This window comes from Dermacentor albipictus, chromosome 10 (assembly GCF_038994185.2).
Source record: "Dermacentor albipictus isolate Rhodes 1998 colony chromosome 10, USDA_Dalb.pri_finalv2, whole genome shotgun sequence".
Taxonomy (NCBI): Eukaryota; Metazoa; Arthropoda; class Arachnida; order Ixodida; family Ixodidae; genus Dermacentor; species Dermacentor albipictus.
Genome location: NC_091830.1, coordinates 83883514 through 83909679, shown reverse-complemented (window position 1 = coordinate 83909679; position 26166 = coordinate 83883514). Strand labels below are relative to the sequence as shown.

The window sequence follows — 26166 nt, the reverse complement described above, 5'->3', positions numbered from 1 at the left end:
TGTAAAAGCTCTTTAAGAAGTTGTGGCACAATGTCTTGTCAGTACTGTTTAAACTTCATTGTAACCGTCAGTACTTCAATAACTGAATCGGAAAGCACCAGTTGTTCATCGTGCTGGGAAATAGTTTCGAAAATGACGGAACAAATAGCATACTTGTCGATTTACAGCCATAACTCTATTGTCAGGATAAATAGTAGCACAAAGATGGTATTTTAGGTAGTCTGTAGACGCTATAATTGAGACATATCATCGCAATCGACACGGTCTGTCTGCTTCTATCAAGTCTCCAACGAAATGTTGCTTTGATTCAGTTATCTCGTTAGAAACGGCATGTACTGCACATACGCAGTGGTCTGGAAAGACCAAGCATCATACCTTTTGAACACTGATAGAGATTTACAGATGGGATAATATCATGGACTCCAGCAACACTATTGCGGATGTTCTTATTGCATGGGTGACTAGCTCACACTGAAATATAGAAACACAAAATACGTTTCCACAATAACATTAATTATGAAGTTATTGAGTGCATCCTGTTACTTACTGAATTGAAAAATTAATTCGAATGCTCCGAATCTGCAATATTGAAAAAAACCTGGGTTGTACATACAGCAACAATGCGCATGTCCCATTTCTTACAACCTACCGCAGCATCACTGATATATTCGCAAGGCCATAAAAGTGATAACACTTGCTAGGGCTTCGTTTAACATAAAACATGACTAACGAAACAAATGAAGCACTGAAGTGGCCAGAGCGGTCAAAGAACATTTATTAAGTTAATCAAAAAGATGCTACTATATAACCAAAATATTCCTTATGTGTGACTGTCTGTTATGACACACTGGCCACTTCACAATTCAGGGAGCTAACTGGCTTAGAAAGTTCCAGAGTGATGCACTCGCAGAAAATTCACATCGTTCCTAATGACGCTGAACCTCAAATTTGGCACCCGTAACTACAAGGAAAAACAAAAGGTATCACGCAGTATATGTTACAGTGAAGCTTCGTTATAACGAAACGGGACATAAAGCCTTATTGGATATGAGAAAGTGAAATTCCCCTTGGTGTACGCCTAGCTATCGAAGTTTTTAAAATTTTGTTTGAACAAAGTAATATTATCCTGCCAACAGATGCACCAAACTTGACTGTCTGGGCAGCGAGAAATTCCCGACCCTTGCAGGCTCAATACTTCACTTTCCACAAGGTTGAGGACACATACGGGGCCGACGTCCAAAACTTTTGAGTATTTGCGTCGTATACGCCCTCCGAACACTGATCTCTCTCATCACTGCGCGAAGCAACGCATAAACAGAGGCTCATTATCACTTTAGCAATTTCTCTCACTGCGGTACCGCGCGTGCTCCTGCAGCTAGGCGTGGCATCGGAGATTACAACAGTGCAATCTCAGAGGCCACACATCCCTGTGTGTGCCACGTGCTGCTCGAAAAAGATGAGCACTGTTCGCGTCAAAGCGTGCAAGCTGTTCAACAGGGTCGTCGCTTCACCGGTTTGGCGATGGTATAGGCCAGCCAAATGAAAGCCGAAACGAAAGACCGTTGCCTTTAAACAGAAGGCAGCTATCGTAAACGCAATCGTATCAGCTGCAAAAAATTCACGTATTGAGGACGCCGAAATTTCTTTTGCTGTTTCCTGTTCAGCGCCCACGTGGTCTTGTAGCGGTTCTGCTGGCTGCAAGGCCATCTTGTTCTTTGCAGATTCAAATTTCTGGCGATATTGCGCATATATTGCAACGAAGGGCAGAAATGAATATGTTGAAGCAATTTCGGTGGTCCCTTCAACTTTGACATAATAGTTCTGCGGAAAACCGTAAGGTGGAGGGAAGTAATTAAAATACCTTCAACTTTGTTATGAAGAAATTCTATTATGAGTGATAAAAGCTCCTACTCATTTGCACGAAAGCCTTGTTTACAAATTGTAACTGTTTGAAATTTGACCAAGTGACCTTGCGTATTCTGACAGAAAAATGAATTGCAATCGCTACAATTAGGCTTTTTCTGCCATCTAGACAGCTAGCACCTTACATCCTGCGGCAAAATCCCAATTTTTTCTTGCCAATAACGAAATCTTTGACCAAGAAGGCCAATGTCATGGCTAGATGCAGCTACGTCCTCCGCAATGAACGTCGCAGGCGACATTTTTCATGTTCACACCACACGCATGCGGCTTCAAGCACTTCACGAAGTTGCATTTATTGTTGATGTAAACCTAGGCACAGGTTGCGCAGGGTATGCCTATACCACGCCGAAACACATTCTACACCGTGTTAATAGCTTGAATGACACATTGAACAGTGTTTTACGCAGCGAATTTAACTAGAGGGGTAACCGAACACAGAATATTCACGACCTATCCTAAGCACCCTGATGAGAGCAAGTTGTACAAGCTTGCTCTCAGATATTTCTTTTAATTCTAAAGACTAGGTCTCTGACAGTGACCTGCACAGATTACGTCCGAGTGAGCATAACCTAAAATTTTCATTGCTTCCATGGAACATCGCTGAGGCCCGCCACATCATAGGCCACGAGCCCTTATGCTCACGCCACCCTTCCCTATATGTAGTAAGTGAGCGAGGCCTTAGCACATGTTCCGAAAACCTATGAAATCGCTGTAGCTCAGGTTTTGGCGCACTAGTTACAGCGTGAACTGGTAGACAGGAAGAAGATGCAGAAAAATGTTTCTAAGCGCTGTGTACAGAATACCCTACGGTAATCGCAACTAGTTTTACATCGGCGAAAGTAGTGATACAGAAAGCGCTTGGAGCAACATATATATAATGTCGAAGAGAAGAATGAGAACTGAATCGGACGTGAAAAAAATGACGTTTCCAATGCACTTGCGGATCACGTGACAGTCTGTATGTTCCGATAACCTAGACAACGTGCCCCGTTAAGGTGTGATGTCTGCATTACCACGACCGGTGTTTCATTTTGACGCCGTCATTTTTCTTTTTCATTGACACACTTTTTCATTGTCCCATTTGAAATATCTCCTGCTTCACCAGAGCAGTTATCTTGGGTGCAACGATGCGCAGTGTTGCCTGCGCGCAGCCTTACATAACCGTGGGAGTAGCTACAGCGCTACCTCCTACATAGCTGTCACTGACGACACTGTTGAGAAGTCTTCATTAGAATTTAGAGGCACTAAAACTTGACTTCTCATTCTACACTACGAGAAAATGTGTGCGAAGGGTGTGTGATGGTGTCAATTCCTTGATGCTTATGAATTTCATAAGCATTTCGCGCATGAGTTACGTTCCTGGTTGATGACCCGACAGCATTTCCTTTGAGTGTACTTCTACGTTGCCTAATCAAAGAAAGAATAATTTTCTCGTAGTTAGCATGAACTTGTCTTGATTAACTGGGCTTGTGTGAACGGAAGCTTCGGCCTGTGTAGGTCGATGTGTTGCTTTGGCTGGCAGATTTAAAGTACCCTCCAGGACACCTCGCAAAATGAAGTGTCATGCTCCAGAAATTTCACATATCCACCCTGTACAAATCCGAACTGGAACACTCCGATCCCCACTGCCAAACAAGCGCCCACATTTACCCGCGGCCGCATGACGGCAAGGATGATGAAGCCTTTCTGGGAGCAATAAGAGCAGAGGAATTCGTTGGAGACCAACAAGTAGACCTGGGGCTCAAAAACCTCGTTCAGTACTAGGAAGGCAACACCGATGTTGTCTCTAGTTAGTTAAGGCGAATGAGGGCTGTCTTAGTTTTCTCTGCGAAGCGGCCTTTTCTTAAAGAACTCACCAGCCCGCGCCAATAACCTTCTAGTTGGGGCCTGAGCACTGCATCCAGAGGTTTTGCACGACCTACATGACGATCAAACCACTGGGCACCTCGTACTCTCCCGTAAACTTTCGAGGATACGAGAAAAGTATTACTGGCCACACCTAACCGCCGACGTTGCCCTCTACGTGATGGCGGTCCGAGACTACCAGGGATGCACGATATTACAAATAGGCCGGAGGCATTGCTGCAGCCAATCCCGCCACCTTATCGACCACTCTGGCAGATCAGAATGGACTTGTTGGGACCATTTCGGACGTCAGCATCCGGGAGTCAGTGGATCGTCATGGCTGCCAACCACCTTACCTGTCTAAATATAGTGTGGCAGAAGTGGCGAGAATACGTCGGTGCGACGTGGCACCCCGAAAAAACTCATCTCCGACCGAGAAACGGCTTTTACAGTGCCGCTCCCCCAAGGAAATCGGCAACACAGCCGAACAAGCCACCGCAAGCAACCGCCTACCCCTCGCGGACGAATGGCCTTACGGAGAGGCTGAACGAGACCCTCGCCGAGATGTTGGCAATGTTCGTCAGGATCAAACACAAGACATGGAATTCCGTCTCTCCACATGTAAGTTTCGCTTACAACAGGGTGATGGAAGCAGCAAGGCACTGGACGCCGTTCAAGCTTGTTTACGGAAGGAACCCGGCGGCAATGCTAGACGCCATGCTACCGCATATTACCGACGAAGACAGCCTCAATCTCGCCGCCTATCTCCAGCGCGTTGAAGAAGTCCAACATCTCGCACGCCTACGCATCAAGAACCAGCAAAGGACTGACAGCCAAAACTACCATCCTCGACGACGCTACGCGGAGTACCAGCTATGCCGAGTACCGCCGAGCTACGCCGAGTACCGTGTTTGGGTTCGACTCGAATGGGGGGTGGGGGAGGGGGCGGGCCTGAAGGCAACTTGGGGATACATTTGTGCCACGCTATTTCGGACCCTTCAGGACGGCATTATGCAATCACAGAGGCACCGCTCAGGACCTAAAGTTGGCCACGTCGTAAATATTTTTGCCAACTATGTTTTCGTTTCTTTTCCCAGATTATACCCATTTCATGTGCTGTCTACAACGAATGCAGATGGATATCTCAAGGCAAAGACCTTAAGCAGGTAACAAATCTTTTTTTCTCTCACATCTTTTAAATAATGCCCATTTCAAAGTTTTTCTAATAAACCATTTGACATTTTGTGTTGCGACACCTTAAAAACGAGTTTTGAAGGTGTCAGATATTTTAATAAACGTATCTTTTCCTACTATACCTTCTGTATTCAGTTCTTGTGATTGTATTTTGAGAACTTTTTTTCTTCGAAAAACTGTCTCGCTTGCAGAGTGGCGGCCCATTAGTCACACAATATGCATCGTTATTCACAATATCATTCTTCGTACTGTAGCAAAGTGAGAAACCTGTGCAAGTTGGAATATATTCGTTCCACGCTGATATTTAGGCGTTCTGCGCTGATCTAGAGTATGCATAAGTAAGGCTGCCTCCTAATGAACATATACAAAGAAGGTTAAGACAATTCGCGATTGTTCCAAAGCTCATATTCCCGCAATTACGCAAGAAATGGAGCATTTTGTGGATGCAGTGATGCCCGATTTTGATCAACGCACAATTGAAGAAAACTGGTCCTTTTATAAGGCAAGCTGTTATTCCTAATTCGAAAATATGTTCCCCAACGAAGAGTACACTGTAATCACCAGTCACCTTGGTTTACGGCCGCCTTGCCCCGTCTTCGGAACAAAAAAAAAAAAACGTTTATTTCGTTCCGCAAAAAAATCTAACATCCCGATTCGTTGGTCCGAATACCACCGCATCAACGATGAATATTGTAGCGCCATTTCCGAAGCTAAGCAAACCTTTTTCAGCATTACATTACGGTCATAATTACACGTCAACGCACGTAAATTCTGGAATGTTGTTCGAGGTAATCAACCAGCCACAATACAACTGTCCCAATCTAACACTCATGTTCAGAGTGATCAGTGTTGCACAATTTTTAATAATGTCTTTGCTTCCATTTTTCATGACGCTGCACCTATGCGTTTGCCACCTTCAACGAAAGTTTATGATACCCCAATGGATTCAATTCTTATAGACTAGGTGGGCGTTAGAAAACCAATCGGTAATTTGAAGATAGCTTCGTCGGCGGGTTCAAATTAAATAATTCAAATACACTCAATATTCTTTCTAGGATATTCAAACAATCATTACACTGTTCATCACTACCAAGCGACTGTAAGGTGTGGAAGGTGGTTCCTGTTCACAAATCAGGTAACACACATTGTCCCGAAAACCACCGTCCCATATCACTAACCAGCAGTCCCTGTAAGTTTCTGGAGCACCTAATATATTCCCACATAGCTGATTTTCTTGAGACAAACTCTTTCTTTTTAACAACAGTCAGCATGGCTTTAGGAAATCCTTCTTCTGCGAAACGTAGTTAGCTTGCTTAACTAACGACCTCTTTTCTAACGCCGACTTAGGATTTGACACCGATTGCATCTTTGTCAATTTTGCTAAAGCCTTCAATACCGTATCCCATAACCTACTAATCTATAAACTTAGTCTTCTTAACATTGACCCGCTAGTACTGGACTGGATTAAAAATTTCTTGCTAATAGAACACTATACGTAATCGCGAACAATTCGTCGTCTGCGCCCCTCGTGGTAAAGTCAGGCGTGCCGCAAGGGTCGGTTTTCGGTCCTCTATTTTTTCTCATCTATAATCATGATCCGTTCCGATAATAATAATGATCCGATAATGAGGGTCCGTTCTGTTTGTCTGAACGGTATTCACTCGTCGCACCTGCCACTTGGACTTCGCGTACGAGGCTATCTTTACATTTGTGTAATGAGACATTGCATCGACTTGCGATTCGAATAAAACAATTTTTTAGACATTCCCACGTAAAAAAGAAATATCGGTGCATGTGCCATATCTCCTCCGTGGACAACAACTTGTTGTTGTACATGTGTGTTCATATAGAGTTGTTCTGAAATTGGGTGCACTGGACACCGCACTGAAGCTATCTGGCTTCATTTACTCCGCGTCTGATTTCTGGTCTTTTAGGAAGTCGGAACCTCCTTTCATGCGCCCGTTGCTGCCGCTAGTTTACAAGTTCCGCTTCTGCTGCAGCATTTTCACCGTGTATTTAGTCTTTCCTTCGGAAAAATTTGTTTATGTGCCAGAAAGATGCTCTCAAATGCGCATATGGCGAGCATGGACATGTCCACCACCTGTCTCAATGAGGGTTAATTCGTTCAGTTTATTCGTCCAGCTGAATATGTAAAGAAGCTACGACAATCTCGCTGAATACTCAAGCAGCACCGAGTGCTTTCCACCAAGCTAGTAGGGTTTTAAGGTAACCTGCCCCTACGTTCTCTTACGAAGTTTATTTCGACACCCATAGTTAGCTGCTATTAATATAAAAAAGGAGCTGCAATTGACCTATTTAAATAAAATCGTACGTTTTGACCATCCTCTTCCCTTCCCATTAAACTGGTCCTGGTTGTGTCTTCAGTGTTTTTGCCCCACCGGCAAATGACAGTATATACCTAAATGTATGGGTAATAAGATATCTATTGTTAGCTGATGAGTACTGGTCACTAATAACAAGTTAAGGGGCGCACTTACAGCAAGTTTTCTTCGCCCACAGGTGATAGACTGCTGCATATCAGCATACCAAAACAAGGTAGGTAGGACAAGTTCATTTGTCATTATTTTTGTTAAGCTCTTTTTTTTACTCTTCGACGTAAAGGTACGTTAAGTTCGGTTAATAAAAAAAGGTCTTCCCTTATTTCTGAGTTGTAGTTTCCTGTAGTTGTTTTCTAGGGTGGACGTAGCGGCAACCGGCACCCGGAATTCTATGACTGATGACTGGGGAAGTCGTACATCTATTCCTTAAAATCAAGTAGCGGTAAGGAAGGTATATTTTCAACCGCCATTACCCCGAGCTATTTGCAGTCTCACAATGTGTCGTCAAGGCTGACAAAATTTGTGCACCAATACTATGTCTGAAATATTGGGTACACAACCAACGGGGGCTGCATCCTACGTGGTACGCCAGGTGGGGCGAAGTGAGTGAAAATGGGGATCTCTGACAGCTGTCTCTGTAAAGTTATTGTGATGCTGCTCAGACAAACGAGACATTGCAGGCAAGTGTCCGATGGGGCGCAGTAGAGTTCTTTTAACTTTCGAATATAACATTTATTTCCAGTCTATACTTTATTCTATGTAACGATTTGTACGTTTTGGTTATTCTTTTCATTAAACGCGGAATTTAACGCCCTAAGCCCCCTGTCTAATTATGAGGCGCGCCGTTGCGGGGGACTTCGGAATATTTTTGCTAGCTTTAGATTTTTCATTGTGCGCTAAGTTTACAGCAAACGGGCGATTTCGATTTCACAAACAGAGGAATGCTGTCGCTGCCACCGGCATTGAATTTCATAAACTGACGCTTACAGCGTAATGGTTCAGACACTAAGTCACCACGGCGGGGTTTCACTTTGTTTCGTTTAGACTTTAGCACTGGCCCAACACCGTCTTAAAGCGCATCTGTTCAAGGGCTACTTCCCTCGGTAATCTATCTGTCCGTCTACCTCCAAATTGTGGAGTGATGTGGTTGGTTGGTAAACATGGGGTCCTATGTTGGTTCATTTGAGAACGCCTTATAACTACGTATGGCTACTGGTATTTATGATTATGAATATACATAAAGAGCCCTCAAGAGATATAAAGAGTAATTAGCCCTATAAAAGAATAACATGTCTCATGACGATCAAAATATTTGCGGCTAATGACGGTTAAGAAAGCCTAATAGAGAATAAATAATTGGCCCATTCAACAGTAATTAGAGTTACATTTTTGGGGCCTAGAAAAATCTTTATTGGAATGAAGAATATTTAAACTTAATTAAAATGAATTGAAAATGGAATAGTAAGACAGATCAGACCTAATTGTGGTAAGTACAATGAATTAGGAGCAATATTTATTAACTCGCGACAAATTAGTCAGAACTAATCAGGGTTATGCGGATTGATAAAAATGACTGAACCCTAATTTTGGATAGTTACGACCACATAATTTCGCCCATAAGATTGTTTCCGACCAATGAATTTCATCGACTAGATGATTGCAAAAAGTCTCTAAAATACTTGCACCACATTGCGCCATCCTTAACATAGTGAGCTGCAGTGTGCGCATCTCGGCCACAATCAATCATTCGTTGCATGAGTGTAAAATGAGCGAATGTAAATAATTTTGGCGGATTATCTGGCAACTGCCCCTAGGGAGTTTGTGCAGTAATATGTCCAATACAAATATAGGTAAAAATGGACAAAGCCGTTTCTTGGGTGACGGCAGCATGTTTTCTCTCTCTCTCTCTTTATATATATATATATATATATATATATATATATATATATATATGTGTGTGTGTGTGTGTGTGTGCGTGGGGGGGGGGTGCGTGCACGGTCTTTTACGTGTGAAAACCATTTACAGAGACCTCGCAAACTGCCGTTGACGCGGCAGCTTACGCCACAGTAATCATTACCCGGCAATGCATCCGGACAGGAAGCGCTGCGCGCTTTGCATTGGTAGCGGGAGCGCCTTAGCATCACCTATGGGGTTTCAAGGCTTATTTTTTATAGGAACGAGTGCTGCGCTGCATGCTGCATGCTGCACGCGTTATACCAAAGAATTTACGGACCTCTTGCTTTAATCGTTGAAATATTTTTTTTCTTGACATTATAACAACTTTTTAGGAAGCAAAACGTTGATCTGCAAGAGCACATTTTTTTTTACAGTAAATGCTGTACATAGGTCACCTTAAAAAATCGAACTTTGAAACTTCTAGATACCTAACTCGGTATCAAACACGTACCTCAGTTCTGTAAGTTTCTACTATCAAAGACCTTGGGCAGATAAAAGTGATATATGAATTCACACCTTATGTGAAATGAGTGGAATATTTATAAACGTTTAGCAAATACCTTACTCTCAATAAACTCACGTATTTCAGGGTTGCGCAAGTACACAATATTTTGCTTACTTAAAATGTATTATTGCATGTAATTATTATAATTGCGATATCGTTTTTATGGCCTACTTACATATTTGCAAATACAATACTAAAGTTTTTTTTCTTAAGCCTAAACAAAAAATAATTGCTCGCTGCAGTTTGCAAATATTGATTTACTTTCAGTGCAACAAACTCTATCAAAATAGTTCGAGTAATTCTCTACGAAAAGTGTCAATTCATTACCATGTTCCTAGATGGAAGCCTACGTCCGTAAGCTTCCTCATTATGCACCCAAAAAATTACGGAGACGCCCACAAAGTCTTGGTGCGCCCAAGAGATTCTTTTGTGTGCCTTCTGCTTTCTCCACGACAAAAGAATTTAGTTAGAAAATGTAATTTGGTGTCTTCTGTATTTTGTTCCGACAGAGCGCCCCCTTTTACACCAGGTTGAACTTGTCAGTAGCGTACGGACAAGCTGCAGAAAAAACCTTGGTAAGTGCTTCAAGCGATCACAAAAGAATGAGAAACCAGCAGCCTTTAGAATAACGCATGACGGTACTGGACAGCTGTAGCTGACAGATTTTCGTGGAAATGCGACTTCCCGGGAGCGAAATCAGCGGTAATATTGCGGTGGCGTTCTACTCAGGCGCCGCCAGTGTATGCCGCGGCTGAGCATGGCCACGCGGGACCTATCTTGAATGTAACCTGCGTTAGGTGCAGAGTCTAGGCGGGTTGAGGGCTAGAAAGGTTCGTGCGCGCTGTGCTATACGCTTATAGTTCGCGTGGAAGCGAGCGGCAGCACGAAGGTCAATTCACTCGCTGCTGCTGCCGTTCTTCCTCAGGTGTGCGTTTTGAAAGCGAGTGTCCGCGGTAATAAAGTGAGATGTCTTCCTGCTTGCCTGTCCTTGCATGACACAAAGCTTGTTCATTTAGTTATTAGGCGATTATTTACAAGTGTCCACAGCTGATAAAACTACTTTCCTTACTTCGTATAGCTCTCTAATCATATGTTATCGCAATCGATCCTTCACATATCGCAACAGAACGAGTGAGTCGCGCGTCTTAATTTAATTATGGGGTTTTACGAGCCAAACCACTTTCTGATTATCAGCCACGCCGTAGTGGAAAACTCCGAAAGTTTAGATCACCTGGGGTTCCTTAACGTGCACCTAAGCGTAAGTACAAGGGTGTTTTCACATTTCACCCCAATTGAAATGCGGCCGCACTTGCCGGCGTTTGATCTCGCGACCTTGTGCTTAGCAGCGCAACACCATAGCCACTAAGCAACTACGTCCGTTTGATCCGTACATATAGTAACAGGGGAACAGGGTGAACTTACTGCACACTTCAAGAGCAGTATTGCCCTACAAGTGCCAGGGGCGTAAGCGCTCTTTAGTTCTGAGTGCATAAAAAGAGGGTATCTATTGATAACAATAAAGTAACAAACAGTTCTATCATTTTTTCACCACCTGTATATAAAGCTTATTATGAAGTTTAGTTTCTTTAAATATATCAAAGTCTGTCTCGTGTTATATAAGGAGCTTTTGTCTTTCTCAGTGTTTGATCCCCGCTCAAATACACGCGCTTCACTCGCGGCTCCCATAACCACTCTTGCTAATGTCGGTCACACTTGGTTCTGAGCCGCTTTTGCCCGAAGCTTCGCGACCGATTTAGATATACCTTGGAGAAGACGTTGAAGTGTGCGTATATTTATTATGATGCAGAGCGTACTTCGCGGATTTGTAAATTGTGTAGCAACAACAACTAAAGTTTGATCAGGCCGCGTAGCTTACTCTTGCATTATTAACGCGAGAGCGTTAAGGAGCTCGTGTCGCAGAAAAGCCGATGTCGTCGGCGTCGGTGTCGGCATCGGCGGCGTTGGCCGTGAGCGATAAATCCCAGCAGGCACTTCATGAATAAAAAACAACTTGCAATACGGGCTGGGTGGGAATCGAACCAGGGTCTCCGGAGTGTGAGACGGAGGCGCTACCACTGAGCCACGAGTTCGATGCTCCAAAGCGGTACAAACGCACCTCTAGTGAATGCGGTGTTGCCTTAGAAACGAGCTGTTTCTAAGGCTCAGTTGTGCGCCGCTTGCTCAGGCGCACATTTCGTTGCCGCGCCGAACGCTGCGTTGCTCGACGCTCACCGCGTCCGATGCGGGGCGCGTAGTCGATCTCTTGGCGGGTCGACAGGAACGCTGTCGCGTTCCACTCTTGAAGGCGAAGCCTAAGCGTCCTCCAGTTTTTTACCTATCATTTGCTTACAGTCAAACAAATCAAAGAGGGAATACAACATGGGCTTAGCTGAACAACCCAAAGCCATCACATGCGTGACATGAAGTACGTTTAATCGGCTAAGAAAGACAGAAAATTGACTTGGGCCAGCAAACGAATCAAAGCATTGCTAAAACAATACAACATACTACGAAACCTCAGTGGTTTGATCGCCGTTCAGATGGAGATGGTTTCAAACAAGAGCAATGCATTTAGGGTAAGAAGACATGAAACGATCGAGCAATGCACACTGTGTCTTTTTTCAATCCTACACGCCGCTAAATTTGAACTTGTCCACATTGGAGTGCACAGTAAAATGTCTATCGACCACATACCCTGGCGTCCTTGTGTACTCAGCAAGACAGCAATCAGCACTTAATTATTGCCTCAACCCACGAGATAGCATGAGTCACAGTGCCCGTCTTTGCGTTGCGAAACCGATTGGTCAACCATGCCGGCCGTTGTAGCGACTGATATACTTCAATTGCGACTTTGGTGCATCGACAAAATTGTACAAGTTCGAGGGTTCCAAACAGACCAGTTTCAGGATTTTCACTCATAGTTTTGTTGCCTAGATTGCAGTGGTGTGAAATGGACAATTATAGAATCAATAATTTCATGACTCCGACACGTGTACTTGTTCATATTTGTACCTTCATTGCCTTTTACCGGCTAACAAATGTTGAACGTTACCGCTTGGCGCGGGACACGCCTACATATATCGGAAGCTTCCCGAATGATTTTGATGTTTCTATAGATTGTACGTTGTCACCGAACTTTGGTGATCACATTGTATGCGCAACGGGAATTACTCTGTACCTTCGGGCAGGCCCGCAGGAACCAGCAATTACGCTAGCACATTCGAGGAGTCCTGCACAAAAGCCAGCGTGCTTGATCCGTAGATCAGATTTAGACGATCGCCGACTGTGCTCGTCGCTATTGTGGTGCATCGATTGTGACGTGGGTTTGAGGATACATTCTCGCCCGGCAAAATGTTAGCTTGGTTATACACATATGTTCTTAGACGTCACTACAACGTGACAATACTAAAGCACGAAAGAAGCCAATAAACTCTCCTGAAGTGTTTTTCCTGAGCTCAGATGGAGTAAGAGAATATGTCAGTTTAGGGTTGGTAATTTGAGAAATTCCGGTTACATAAACGTATTTTGCAGCGAAGCTGTCGTCGCCGTCTGCATCCCCCGCATGTGTTGCCAGCGGGGGTGGCTTTGCCGCTGGCGTCGGTATCGTAATCAGGAATGCGCGCGCAGATCACCGTTTGGGGGATAGGGGGTGTGACACGTACGAAGGCCACGTGGGCCTGTGCACGTGGCCCTCGCTTCTGTGATTACACCGCCACGGGCGTCGAAGGTACCGGCGCTGCTGGAATGGGGATGGATAGGGGGAGAGGGGGAAAGATAGTGGCGGCAGCACTGGGCCAGTGGACACGGGTATGGGGAGAGAGGAAAGAGTATGGCAACGTCGCTCGTGCGCGAGGCCTGCGTTTCTGTGGTTATAACGTCAGGCTCGTCGGAGATGCCGGCGCGACTGCAGCAGCAATTGTGGAAGGTGCATGGGTGGGGGCTGTGACCGCGGCGGCGCGTTTGTCGGCGTAGTGTGGTCCCGTGTCAAAAAGCAGGATTTCATGAAGTATGCAACCCCGATATGCTGCCTAAACAGCTTCTATGGTCATCCGTCCCCACATGAATGTTGTGACCCCACGAACTTTTGTGTGTTGCTGACTTCTGCACATCTTAATTTTCTAGGTATGCCTACTCAAAGGTGCCCAAGATCGCCGCATCAGTCTGCAGGCCTTTGACGACGCCGCCACATTTACACGAAGAGCCGTCCTAGCGTATGGATGGACCTGAGTTGAGAATACTCGCAGACAATATTCGGCCTCAACAGAGCCAATTTGCTAGATTGCTGTTCTGCACCAGTGTACTACTCCGCAAGCTTTATTGTTGTAAAGTGCCCATGGAAGTTGTCATCTCTGACACTTAATTCTATTTCAATAAAATAAATTGTTCCGACATTCTAAAGCCTGTCACAGATATTTGTTGCATGTCTCTCAATATGTAATGGATGGAACGTAACAAATGCAGCGAACACGAATCTTACGATGAAAGAAGACAACCAAAGTGAATAACAAGGAAGGTTAAATTTCACTAAGAGTGTGTTCTCAGGCCACCAGTAGAGGGTATTTAGTCATTAGACACATAGAGAAAATTACCAGTGCCAACTGGCTGAATGTTAGTGAGAAAAATTCTATAAATTTTATCACCCTGTCGCATGAAACAGACACCAATTAACAAACGAGTACATATACTGGTCTTCTAAACAAGGACTTTCGCTTTGTTTGCTGCGGCATGGATATATGTTTCTACGCGTGTACAAGTTACTGCGAAAAATCGATGTGTATCAGTGAGCGCTAAACTATCTCACAAGCACTGCACACTACCTACAAAAAAAACATTTACTATTATTCAGACCACAGGTAGGTAGTCCAAATGAAAACACCGCAGGGGCGTCTGTGTGAGGAGGCTTTTGGTGTGTTGCGACACCATTGACCTGAGCACATGGGGGCCTTACCCTCCTGTGCTTAGCCATCCGCGGTATTCTGCCGGCTGACCTGAGACAACAGATCACTTTAGCACATGCTTCGCGTTGACGGCATGGCCCCCACCCATTGAAACGTCCATAGAAAATCAGTAGGCACCTTTTTCCATTCACCACTTTACTCCCTTACTCTCCTTCCTTTTGCAACCTCCCTTGTCTCCAATTCTTTCTTTATTTTCATTTCCAAGTTCCTGGCGGCCATGGTTATCTTCCCATAAGCGTTTTAAAAAAATTGGAGGCTTATCAAGGTTAAGCCCAATGGATGCTTCGCATCCACTGGGCTTAACCTTAGCGTATCCTTAGCGTTTGGAGGCATCTTGACCGCATACACGTCCGGGGCAAAGACGCTGGCGCGGTTGCGGGCACAGAGACTGACGCGACGGCGGGCGCGCGCCGCTTCATCCCTGGCGTGACGTCACATATCACGTGATGCAGCGATGGTGGCACCACCGCCGCGTCGCGCGCGACGGCGCGAACCGAAGCGTGGAGGCCTCCGCCGGGCGACGTCCGACGGCGCGATATGAGGCCCCATCAGCAGCCGGTGTGACGTCATCGCGTGACGTCACATCATGTGATCTCACTTCAGGGTCAATGGTGGCCACCGCCGGGAGGCGACCCACGGTGTGATATGAGGCCCCATCTTCAGCCGGTGTGGCATCATCATGTGACGTCATGCCACGTGACCCCATTTCAAGGTCAATGGTGGCCACCGCCGGGCGTCGCGCGAAGGCCCGAAACCTACGTTAATATGCTTCGCATAAAATACTGTCCTAATCACTGTTTATCGAAGTCTAGCAATTCCGTTGAAGTTCAGGCATACTGTCTGATAAATACTTTGATATAAAAGTATTTTATTGCGTTCATTATAGGCAGAATTTGTGGCAATCAAAGATCACCCTTGACACCTTTGGCAGTGTCCTGCTAGTTCTTCAATGACTTGCGCGGCGAAAGTTACGGAGCAGTGGGGCGTGCTAACAACATACCGCCTATTTTACGTGACCGTGGTGCGTAGAAAAACATTGATTTTGGATGTTCACGTTGAAATCATTACTTCCTATTTAGACGGCTACGACAACCGAAACTTATCCAAATCCGAGGCTATTCCTTAACTTAGTTTTAGTTCAGGAAGTCTTCATTCCGTAGTTGTGCCACTGTCTACCACTACGCATAGTTATGTTTTCTTGCACCGAGTTACAAGCATCACATATTACTTCGTGCTTATTTCTAGCGCAATCATACAATATCCAAAGGTCAGACATAACGCCATTTTGGCCCTCGCTCGCGCGAGCACGTCATCGCTACACACATCGGATAAGCGATGGTAGGCACTGCCAACCCGCACTGAAGGAATTCCTAACGTAATGAGCTTGGACCACGATTGCAACACATCTCGAATCTGTACAACTCGTGAAGCAGGCAACCTGTTCCGGTCACAGGCTAGGACTCCAGCGGGCTCGGTACATGCTTGGAACACTTCACGCACACAGACTTCATAGGGCATGCGGTTGTACAAAGTAGGCTGCAATCAGAGCTGACTCCTCACGGCACCCCGCGTTGGTCGCGGTATCTATGTTACGCAGTAGACGCAGTTACACGGAATTGTAGCAGAGCGCTACACTTCCCACGTGCAAGACAAAGCTGGAGAGTGGTGCTCGCGCTCACGGGCTACAGTCTGGACGAGCTGCATGGTGAGGAGTGGCTGCCAGATAGGAGTCACGTCTCACTCAATGACCAATGGCCCTCGCCGCCTAAACGCTGGAAAAGCGGTAGCAAGAGCGGTAGGAATTAAGACCGCTAGCAGCAGCGAGCGAACTCCCCTTCGTACCGCCTCTTGGTTCAACATGAACTAGCTAAGCGCGAATAGAGCGCAGGCGAAGCCACCAGCTATCTCGTGTTGGTTAGCCTTCGAAACCACTGCAGATTACCTGCAAATAAGATAGCACGCGTGCGGCAGCGCACAAACGCGCCATATGCAGACGCAGCAGGAGTAGCAGCGGAGGCGCGCGCTCGCCCTCACATATTGTACTGCCCCCCTCCATTTGCGCGCTTCCCTCATTGGTGCGCACCTCCGCGCCTTCCTACCTTGCACGGGTGAAAAGACGCCACTGCACCAAGGAATCCCCTTTCTGGGCTCATCCTCTCATCCTTCTCCTGGCACCAAGAGCGTATGTCGCACGGCGTGGATATTGTCGTACTTGGACTTTATCGAGAACCTAATGGTGACGTCGACGTGGATGGCGATGCCGACGACAACGGGTTTAAGTCGTATGGATTGCCCACATTATTGCTATGGCAATACTGTAGAACCTGAGACCAGCTGGCGTGGACGCACTAAATGAGCCACGCCAGCTCATTCATCACTCTTAGGCAAAATACGCCGTTTGGTGTATGCATTTGTCGCACAACAATAATCGTCATCTGTCTTGCTTGCGTTTCTTTCTTTGAAAACGCTGCGCTCACTAATTTCCTGTCGGGAATGCTCTGTCAAGCTGCTAACGGGAATGCCGTTCATGACTTGGAATTACCGGGCTCGCCGCGTTAAACAACGGTAAAGCGCACAAGACAAACGACGATTATTGTTTTGTATCAAGAAGGCGTAATTTTGCTTAAGAGTGTATATACTGTGTTTGCGCAATGGTATGAAAAAAAATGGGATAAAGTAACGTTAAAGGAGGGGGAGGAGACAAAGGGTAGCAAAGACAGGGAGGTTAGCCAGTGTAAGTACCGGCTGGCTACCCTGTGCTGAGGAAAGGGGTAAAGGGAATAAAATAAGAAGCAAGAAGAGGGAAAAATTAAAACCAGAAAATTCACACAGTAACACGAAACTACGCTGCTACAACATTCAAAGGCGGTCGCACAATTCGCAGGTCCTTAAAAAAGCCCTTCAGGCCTTGGGTGCCGAAGCCCGTCTGGACCAGTGTCCTAGAGCTTTTTCCTCTGTAAAAGGCCAATTGTCCAGTTTTTCGAGCGTGGTCACGAGCACTTTTCTTGGTACTTTGTAACGGGGACAGTCACAAAGGAGGTGCTCAATCGTCTCCTCGCAGCCGCAGGTGTCACAAAAAAGACTGTCGGCCATTCCAGTGCGGAATGAATAGAAGTTCATGAATGCCACGCCGAGCAACAGGCAGTACAGAAGTGTTGCTCCCGCTCGTGGTACCCTGGTGGTAAGCGTAGTTGCAGACATGGATCCAATCTGTGGAGACGTGCGTTCGTGAATTCACTGGTGTTCCACAGATTCTGCGTAAGCTCGAAACTTAAAGCGTAAGCCAAAACTTGTGGCTGCATCTGTTCTTGACAGCGGTATGGGTATAATCTGGGCACCATTAAGGGCCGACCCGGCAGCGTCATCCGCACTGTCAGTACCCGAAATTCCGCTGTGGACCGGTATCCAGTGCAAGATGATTTTGTGTTCCTTGTTGATTGCCCGATAGTGGAGTAGTCTAATGACTGCGACTAGTTGCAAATTCGGTTCGTGGTTGACAGGGGACATCAGACATTGCAGAGCTGCCTTTGATTCACGTAAGATGGACCATGAATGTGATGATTTGTGAACCATAAACTCCAGAGCAGCACGGGTATCTGCGAGTTCTGCAGCCGTCGATGATGTAATGTGACATGTCTTGATCTTGAGGGTGACAGACTCTGCGGGAATCACCACTGTTCCAGCTGAACTTTTCGAGGAGACAGAACCATCCGTGTAAACGTGGATGCATCCTCTGTGCTTGTCATGTAGCACTGAAAGCACGGTATGTTTGAAGGCGAAAGTTGACATCTCCGTTTTCGTTTTGATACCGGGAATAACAAGAGGCTATATGGAGGCATCACAGCGGTAGAGATGGTCATGCTGCAGGCGTGAAGTTTAACGGTAAAGTTCCATGGTTGGCGCGGTATTAATCTTGCTAAACGTTGCACGAGGTCGAGCGGCGGGAATGGAGGCGAGATGATGATGCGACGGAAGTCGGACGAAGTGCCTGATATGCATCCTTAAAATGTCGACTTGAAGATACGTCTTGATGGTGTGGTCATGCGCGATGGCTATTGTTGCTGCCGTGGATGTACACCTGGGAAGACCAAGACAAATTCGCAGAGCTAGAGCTTGTAGAGACTGGAGGGCACGGAGGTTGGTCTTACCGGTCCTACCCAGTACAGGTAAGCTATAGCGCAGGTGACTGAGGAACAGTGGGTTATAGAGTTGGAGCATCGCACTCACAGACGCACCCCATGACTTTCCCGCAAGAAATATGAGCACATAGGTTATCATGACTAATTTCCTTTTCAGGTAGGAAATATGAGGACTCCAGGAAAGGTCTGGATCTATTACCACTCCTAGAAAGCGGTGCGTCTTCTCTTAGGCAATTGGCTGTCCATTAATTCTGATAACATACGGTTTCATTGCTTTGCGAGTGAAAGCGACTATAGAGCACTTCTCGGATGACAGCTCCAGACCTCGCCCTTGAAGATAACCTGATGTTAGTTTGGCCACTTTTTGAAGTCTGCCGCGCACCTGGGGACGAGTCGCTGCTGATGACCAAATGCATATATCGTCTGCATAGATCGACCCATGGACGGATAGCGGAAGGCTATGAACCAGGTAGATGAGCACAAGGTTAAATAAAGTGGGGCCCAAGACTCCGCCTTTTGGTACGCCACGGTAGGTGTTGTGTTGTGACGACGCACAATCCTCTGTTTGCACATAGAATGACCTGTCCTTCAAGAAGCTGGGTATCCACCGAGAAAGAAGGCCGCCTAGGCCGACATCGCCCAAGGCGTCCAGGATGGCTTGATGGCTTACGTTGTCATAAGCACCTTTAACATCCAGGAACATCGCCGCTGACAGTCTCCTGATGCTTTTTTTCGTGCTGAACAGACGAGACAAGATCTAAGACGTTGTCTACAGAAGAGCGTCCGCGTCGAAAGCCTGCCATAGCGTCAGGGTATAACTTGTAGTGTTCTAGATACCACTCTAGACGCGTCAGCGCCATCTCCTCCATCACCTTTCCTAGACATCTGGCGAGAGCGATGGGAGGATAAGACGCCACGTCTAGGGGTAATTTACCTGCTTTTAGCAGAGGCACAATGCAGCTGCACTTCCATGCAGCAGGAACTACTCCTTCACGCTATGAATTATTGTGCACGTCTACAAGTGCTTGCGGCGCTGTTTGACCAAGGTTTCCAAGAGCTGAGTATACCACCCCGTCAGGCCCAGGCGATGAGGAACGGCTGCACGCCGCCAACGCCGCCTGCTACTCCTCTATGGAAAACAGATTGTCCTTACGAGAATCCCGCAAGATTGGAGATCTGGACATCATGGGGATCACGTGTAGCGAACGATGGTGGTAGTTCAGCAATCTTGAAACAGAAGTCCTCCGCTACGTCGATCTCTCTGCGACCTTGGTAGAGAGCCAGGAATTTGAAGGGGTGGCGCTGTTGCGCTGATGTTCGAAGACCACGCACTGTTCTCCATATATGTGACAGGGGTTTATGCGGATGAAGGGAATCACAGAAGATCTTCTATCTTAGAAAGTGCAGGGAGTTGATCCGACGCTGGATCTTCTGTATGCGTCTCGCCTCCCTTAGGTCGTAGACGGACTTGGTGCGCCTGTAGCTTTCTTCCGCGCGGCGGCGGATTGCTCGAAGTCGCTGCAATTCCGCTTCGAATTCAGAAAATTTAGGAAAAGGCCTAAAAGATCTTTTGGCTTCTTGAGCAGCGGCGTTAATTAGCTTCTCGATGTTGCCAGGTAGACAGGCCTGGATCTCTTGGCAATTCTTCTCCATGAGCAACGTGTACTTAGGCCAGTCGATGTGATGAAGAACTGTAGTAGAGTGACTTGCGTGTGCCGTCGATTTTGACATACGTTGGAGCGTGGTTACTGCCATGCATTTCGTTGTCCCTGAACCATTTCACACTGTCACTGAGGCATCTGGAAACAAAAGTTAGGTCCAGGAAGCTGCTGTATGTCAATCCCCGCAGAAAAGTAAGACTGCCAACGTTTAGGCAGCAAAGCTCATGGTCCGATGCGAAGGATAGTACACGTCTTCCCCGACAGTCGATTTTTACGCTTCCCTATAGTGGATGATGCACATTGAAGTCGCCGGTAATAACCCACTGTCCAGGTGAAGCTGTTAAAATTGCACCTAGACTTGAGTTGTCAAATCGACTCGAAGATGAAATATAGGCACCTACGAGCGTGAGTGCGATGTTCTTGCATTTTATCGTGAAATATACGTACTGATTGTCGTCATCAGGTGCCACTGGGTGTAAAAAATACGTGAAATCGCATCTGATATAAACGATAACTTTGCTGCGGTCGCTAGAAGTGGCGCCTACAGGTGGAATTTGGCGATATCATGTTTTGAGGAAACGTTACATCATGAGAAAAACCATGAGAAAAACCAACCTCCCAATGAGTACTTCAGAATAAAAAGAGTTGCACTAAGGACGTTTCATTATTTGCTGGTGTACGTCTGCTGGAGCAGCACCTACCTATCCCCCTCTCCTCGCGCCGAACTTTGCGTAACCACACGCTACTCGCGACACGAACGTTGTATTACTTTAGGATTACACAAAGGGCAAGGGAAAGGAGGAGAGGCCGGCCTGGAGAGCGTGTCTCTAGCCTGCTACTCCTCACTGGGGAAAGGGGAAGTGGGAAATACAGGGAAAGGTAGGTGGCGGGTGAATATGTTATGGTACAATAACATACTATATACACGTTGTCCAATATGCGGATACGCACCGTAAACGCAATACACGGAAGAGTAATCTTGTCCACGCAGAAAAGTTATCTTCTCACTAAAACGTATTGAGCAAACATTTCGCACTGACTGCACGTCTCACAGGTTCTAGAGGCGATCGTCTAAACCAGTCTCACTTATAAAGTTCAAAAGTTATTTTATGACATTTCGGACATAGTTAACACTCATCCAAGCGCCCAAAAGTTTTTCTTCCGCAAAGGGGCGAGAGTTCCAAGCAGTCAACAGTAGATTTCAGTGTTCTTCGTTCAGCCACATATTGAGGGCACACGCAAAGTACGTGAGCTATGGTCTCGGGATTGTGACAGACGCTACAGTCAGGGTCACGTGCTTGTCCAGTCTTCTGAAGCTATCAGTGAGTGTATGCCACAGCCAGCCGTAATCGATATGTTTAGTGTTTCCTGGCCTCTTGGGCAACCGAAGTGGAATCCGGAATTGTATACCAGCGTGAAATCTATGAAAGCGCTCTCTCCGATGTTCGGGGTTGTCCCAATGTCGCGCCATAGAAGTTTTGATGGAGTTAAGGAGCAAGACGTTAATTTCATTCCGGAAGAAAATGAATTTTTATAATGGTTCCGTCATGTGCGCCTTTTTTTGACTCCGCGTCAGCCTGTTCATTTCCAGCTATTCCCCAATGGCCAGGAATCCAATGCAGCACGATGGCATGCCCGGAATGAGACACCTCAGCAAGCAGAGACGTGATGTCATAAATCAGATGACTATATGGGGTTCTGTTTATCATATTATTGCTGATGAGTTGCAGTGCTGGTTTTGAGTCACAGAACAATGTCCACTTCTCGAAGCTTTGTTGCAGTATGGAGCGAATTGCATCTCGATCTCCGGTCAACGCAGCTACTGTAGACGACGTCCTGTGTCCTATCTGGAACCGTTGTGCGGTCGCCACTCCTGGTACCGTGTAAGCCACCGCAGAAGAGGTAGTGTCATCGTGGTAGTGCCACAGAATCATCTGTAAAAACATGTTCGGAATATCCATACATGTAAGTGATGTATGATAGCGCGAAATTCCTGAGACCAGCAGGGGCCATTTCCAACTTCTTTGTTATTCCAGGGATTTATAGTCTCACCGTTGGCTTTGCCATCGTCCAGAGTGGAACTTCGGGTATGTCATACTGTTCCATGTCCGACGGCAATAAGTCTTGCTGCGACAGCACGCCTTCTGAGTAGGCGGCGACAGGCCGTATGCTTCTGACGTTTATTGGTGGGTGATTTCTCTGTCTAGTCAATAGCCTTAGATGCACTCGCAAAGGTACATCTTGCAGATAAACTTGAGCTGGGCACGCACGTGCCTATGCAATAGTTCCTCAAGTAGACGCACATCGTGGTAGTCCTAGGCAAATTCTAAGTGCGCGAGCCTGAGCACTTTCAAGTGTGCGTATAGCAGTTGTACGAACCCTAGAATGTACAGGTGCACTGTAGCGGAAGTAACCAACAAAAAGTGCCTGGTAGAGCTCCAGAAGAGATCATTTACATGGCCTCCATGATTTTCCAGACATATGTAGAATGATCTGAGTAAAGCTGTCCAGCTTTTTTTCTTAATCCAGAGAGGTGCTTCGACCACGGTAAGTCGCGGTCGATGATGACTCCGAGAAACTTGTAGTGGGTTACCGAAGGTATAATCTTCCCATCAATCATAACGGGGTAGCAGGCCATTGACTTCAGTGTCATTCGGGAAATACCATGGTTACACTTTTTTCCGGTGAGAGCTGCAGTCCGCGACTGTTAATGCATGTCGAGGTTATTGACATTGTGCACCGCAGCTTTGTTTGCACTTGAAAGCGCGTTAAGCTCCTGGGCCATATACAGATGTCGTCAGCGTACACAGAGACCGAGAGTGTGCCTGCGTTTTCTTTGACGACAATAAATAAGATTAGGCTCAATACACCCCTTTGAGGCACTCCACGATAGACGGGGTGGTTTTTTGCTTGGCCGTCTGGAGTTGTGATGAATATCGTTCTCTGTTGAAGATAGCTCGCTATCCACTGATACATACGTCCACCGATGCCACGTATGTATCAGTGGTAAAAAGAAAACCTTGCCCTTACCTATATGGCAGGCCATATAGATAAAGATAGCGATGTGGGCGAGTTAGTCTGAGTGCATGGTGTAAGTTTCCGCTGTTCAAAGCACTGAAGTGCGGAAAGAAGTGTAAAAAAAGGACGAATGAAAAAGGAATGCAAGAGGGCAAACACGAGCGCTGGCCCCCTGCGCCCGTGTGATGATTACGTGGATAGTCAGCGCTCGTGCTGGTCATCATGCATTCCTTCTTCATTCGTCCTTTTTTATCTTTCTTTAAGCACTTCACTGCTTTGGGCTGCAGAAATTTACATCAGGGCTCTTCATAAACGTGAGCTAACATCATGCCTTTTGTTGGCTAGGAAACTTGAAGGATCCTTCTGGACACCTCGTGCCCGCTTTTTAGCACTGTGTATGTAACGTCACTGAGCCGTATTACATCCCATTTACTGCCCTCTAATTCCTCCAATAGCACTGCTAGACTCGCCTCACTAGATCACGTTCTAGCGTTAAACTTTGCCACGTTCATATTCCAATGGCGGCCTGTCCGGAGCCAAGGATTCTTAGCACCCTCTGTAGCGTCGCAGGTCTGACGCCGTCATGGTCAGTTGCTTCGCAGCTGCTGGGGACTGAGGGCCGGCGTTTGAAGGTTGTGTTCATATGGGAGGTTGTGGCCAAGTACTTCACCAGGGTGGCCAATCCTGCTCTGGTGGGGGAGTGCGTTACCCGTTCTGGTCACCGGGATCAGGCCACACTCCAGGCCTGTTTATGCAATTTTATGAACACGCGGATTTTTTTAGTCCGGTGGAAAATTGCGCGGCACCGGGACTCGAACCACGGACCTCTTGCACGCGAGGCGGGTGTTCTACCTCTACTCCACCGCTGCACTCCAATCATTTGGCACCTATAATTGTGCCGTGCGCTATAAAAGATACAAGAGAAGTATTACTTGCCTGGGCCTGACCGCCAACGTTGCCCTCTGCATCACAACATACGGAGATTGCTTGCTACGCAAATCACCACTTACAGGGCCGCGGGATTGCTGCAGCCGATTGAGCTGCTTTGCCGACCTTTGGAGCAGGTAAATATGCACTTGTTAGAGCCATTTCCGACGTCAACCTCCCAGCATGAGTGGATCGTAGTGGCTATCGATTACGTCATCCGCTACGCCGAAACGGTAGCTGTACCCAAAGCCACTGCAGCCGAAGCGGTGACATTCGTCGTCAAGAACACCCGGATATGACATGATGTCCGAAAAGCCCTGATCACCGACATATGAACTGCTTTTACGGCAGAGCTTACCTAAGCCATCCTGAAATATAGGCAGAGAAGTCAATGCAGGATAACCACCTATGACCCGCTGCCGAATGGCCTTACAGAACGCCTGAATAGGACCCTCGCCAAATTTTTTTCATGTACGTCGACGTCGAACACAAGGCCTGGGAGGCGGGTGCTTCCCTACGTAACCTTAGCGTATAATATGGTGATGCAAGAAAGAATGCAAACCACCCCATTAAAGCTGATTTACGGAGACACCGCACTGACGGCGGCCGACGGCATGCTACAGCAGGTCAGCTAGGAGGAGAACCTTAATTTCGTGGCTTATCTCCAGCGCATCGAAGAAGTTCGACAGCTCACCCGCCTGCCTATGGAGAACCAAAAGTCATCTTACAGCCTCCACTGCAATCTTCGATGACGCTAAGTGGAATACCAGCCCGGCGACCTTGCCTGGGATTGGACCACAATACGTCCACAAGTGCTTGAGAAACATTTGCGACGCTATTTCGGGCCCTGCAAAATCATCTGATGTATCGCGCAATGGACTATGAAGTTGTTCCAGAAGGAAGTTGACAAGCCCAGCGGCGTACGCACGACCTTAAGTCGTCTACGCAGTGCACCTTAAGCTTTCATGTGCCCGCTGACTAACTTTGAGACGTTGTTTTTTGTTGCGTTATTGTTTTCGTTTACCATGCGTGCTTTATATTTTGGCTTTCCCGTCTTTTGTGTGGGATTGGTGCTTTTTAATAGAAGAGCAGTGACACGTGCTCTAACAAATACTTCGAGAGCCCAGCACTTAGGCGCCTGTTCCTGTGCTGAGCACTGGAAATGAGCCATAACCGAGTGAACGAGCACAGCCAAGAATGAAAGCGAACGCGGAGCGCAGCGGGAAATGAGATGGCGATAGCGAAAAGAGCGTGAGGTGGAAAGCGGAGGAGGATGGTATCGCGAAAGCCTTAGAAGTAAAGCGTAGTGCCACGCAAGATGCACTCTGCGGCAACAATGGGTACGACAAGGCGCCAGAGTGGCGCCAATCTGGCGCCTTGTCGTACACGTACGTATAGAAACAAAGCATTGCATGAGTGGAGGTCCGTCTGCTGCGGCTGCTGTGAACCCCACCCATCCGTTCCAGACGCGGTGCCGCTTGTGGCATCCCGATTAGCAAGGCAGCCACGCCACACTTCTGTAGAAGGATGGACATTTAGGCGAGTTGGTACTGGTACCAGACAGACTATCCGCGACAGCCAATATATTGCGCATGAAACACCTATAGAGTTGCGCTCAAACTTAGAATTATGGAGTAAGTAATCGTCGGTGTATTTTTCCCTCTAGGATATTATTTCACCCGCTAACCTAAAGTTGTCGCT

At 46.7% G+C, this 26166-nt stretch overlaps 1 protein-coding gene across 1 annotated transcript in view; it reads left to right on the top strand.

Moving 5' to 3' along the window:
* LOC135918599 (uncharacterized) overlaps window positions 1–14147 on the top strand; it is a 29027-nt gene extending 14880 nt beyond the window's left edge. Inside the window, exons 4-7 of the mRNA XM_065452216.2 lie at window positions 4866–4934; window positions 7483–7518; window positions 10272–10337; window positions 13885–14147. Coding sequence (XP_065308288.2) covers window positions 4866–4934; window positions 7483–7518; window positions 10272–10337; window positions 13885–13989 — 276 coding nt within the window. The 3' untranslated portion in view covers window positions 13990–14147. The remainder of the gene's footprint in view (window positions 1–4865; window positions 4935–7482; window positions 7519–10271; window positions 10338–13884) is intronic.
* The last annotated feature ends 12019 nt before the right edge of the window (window positions 14148–26166 follow it).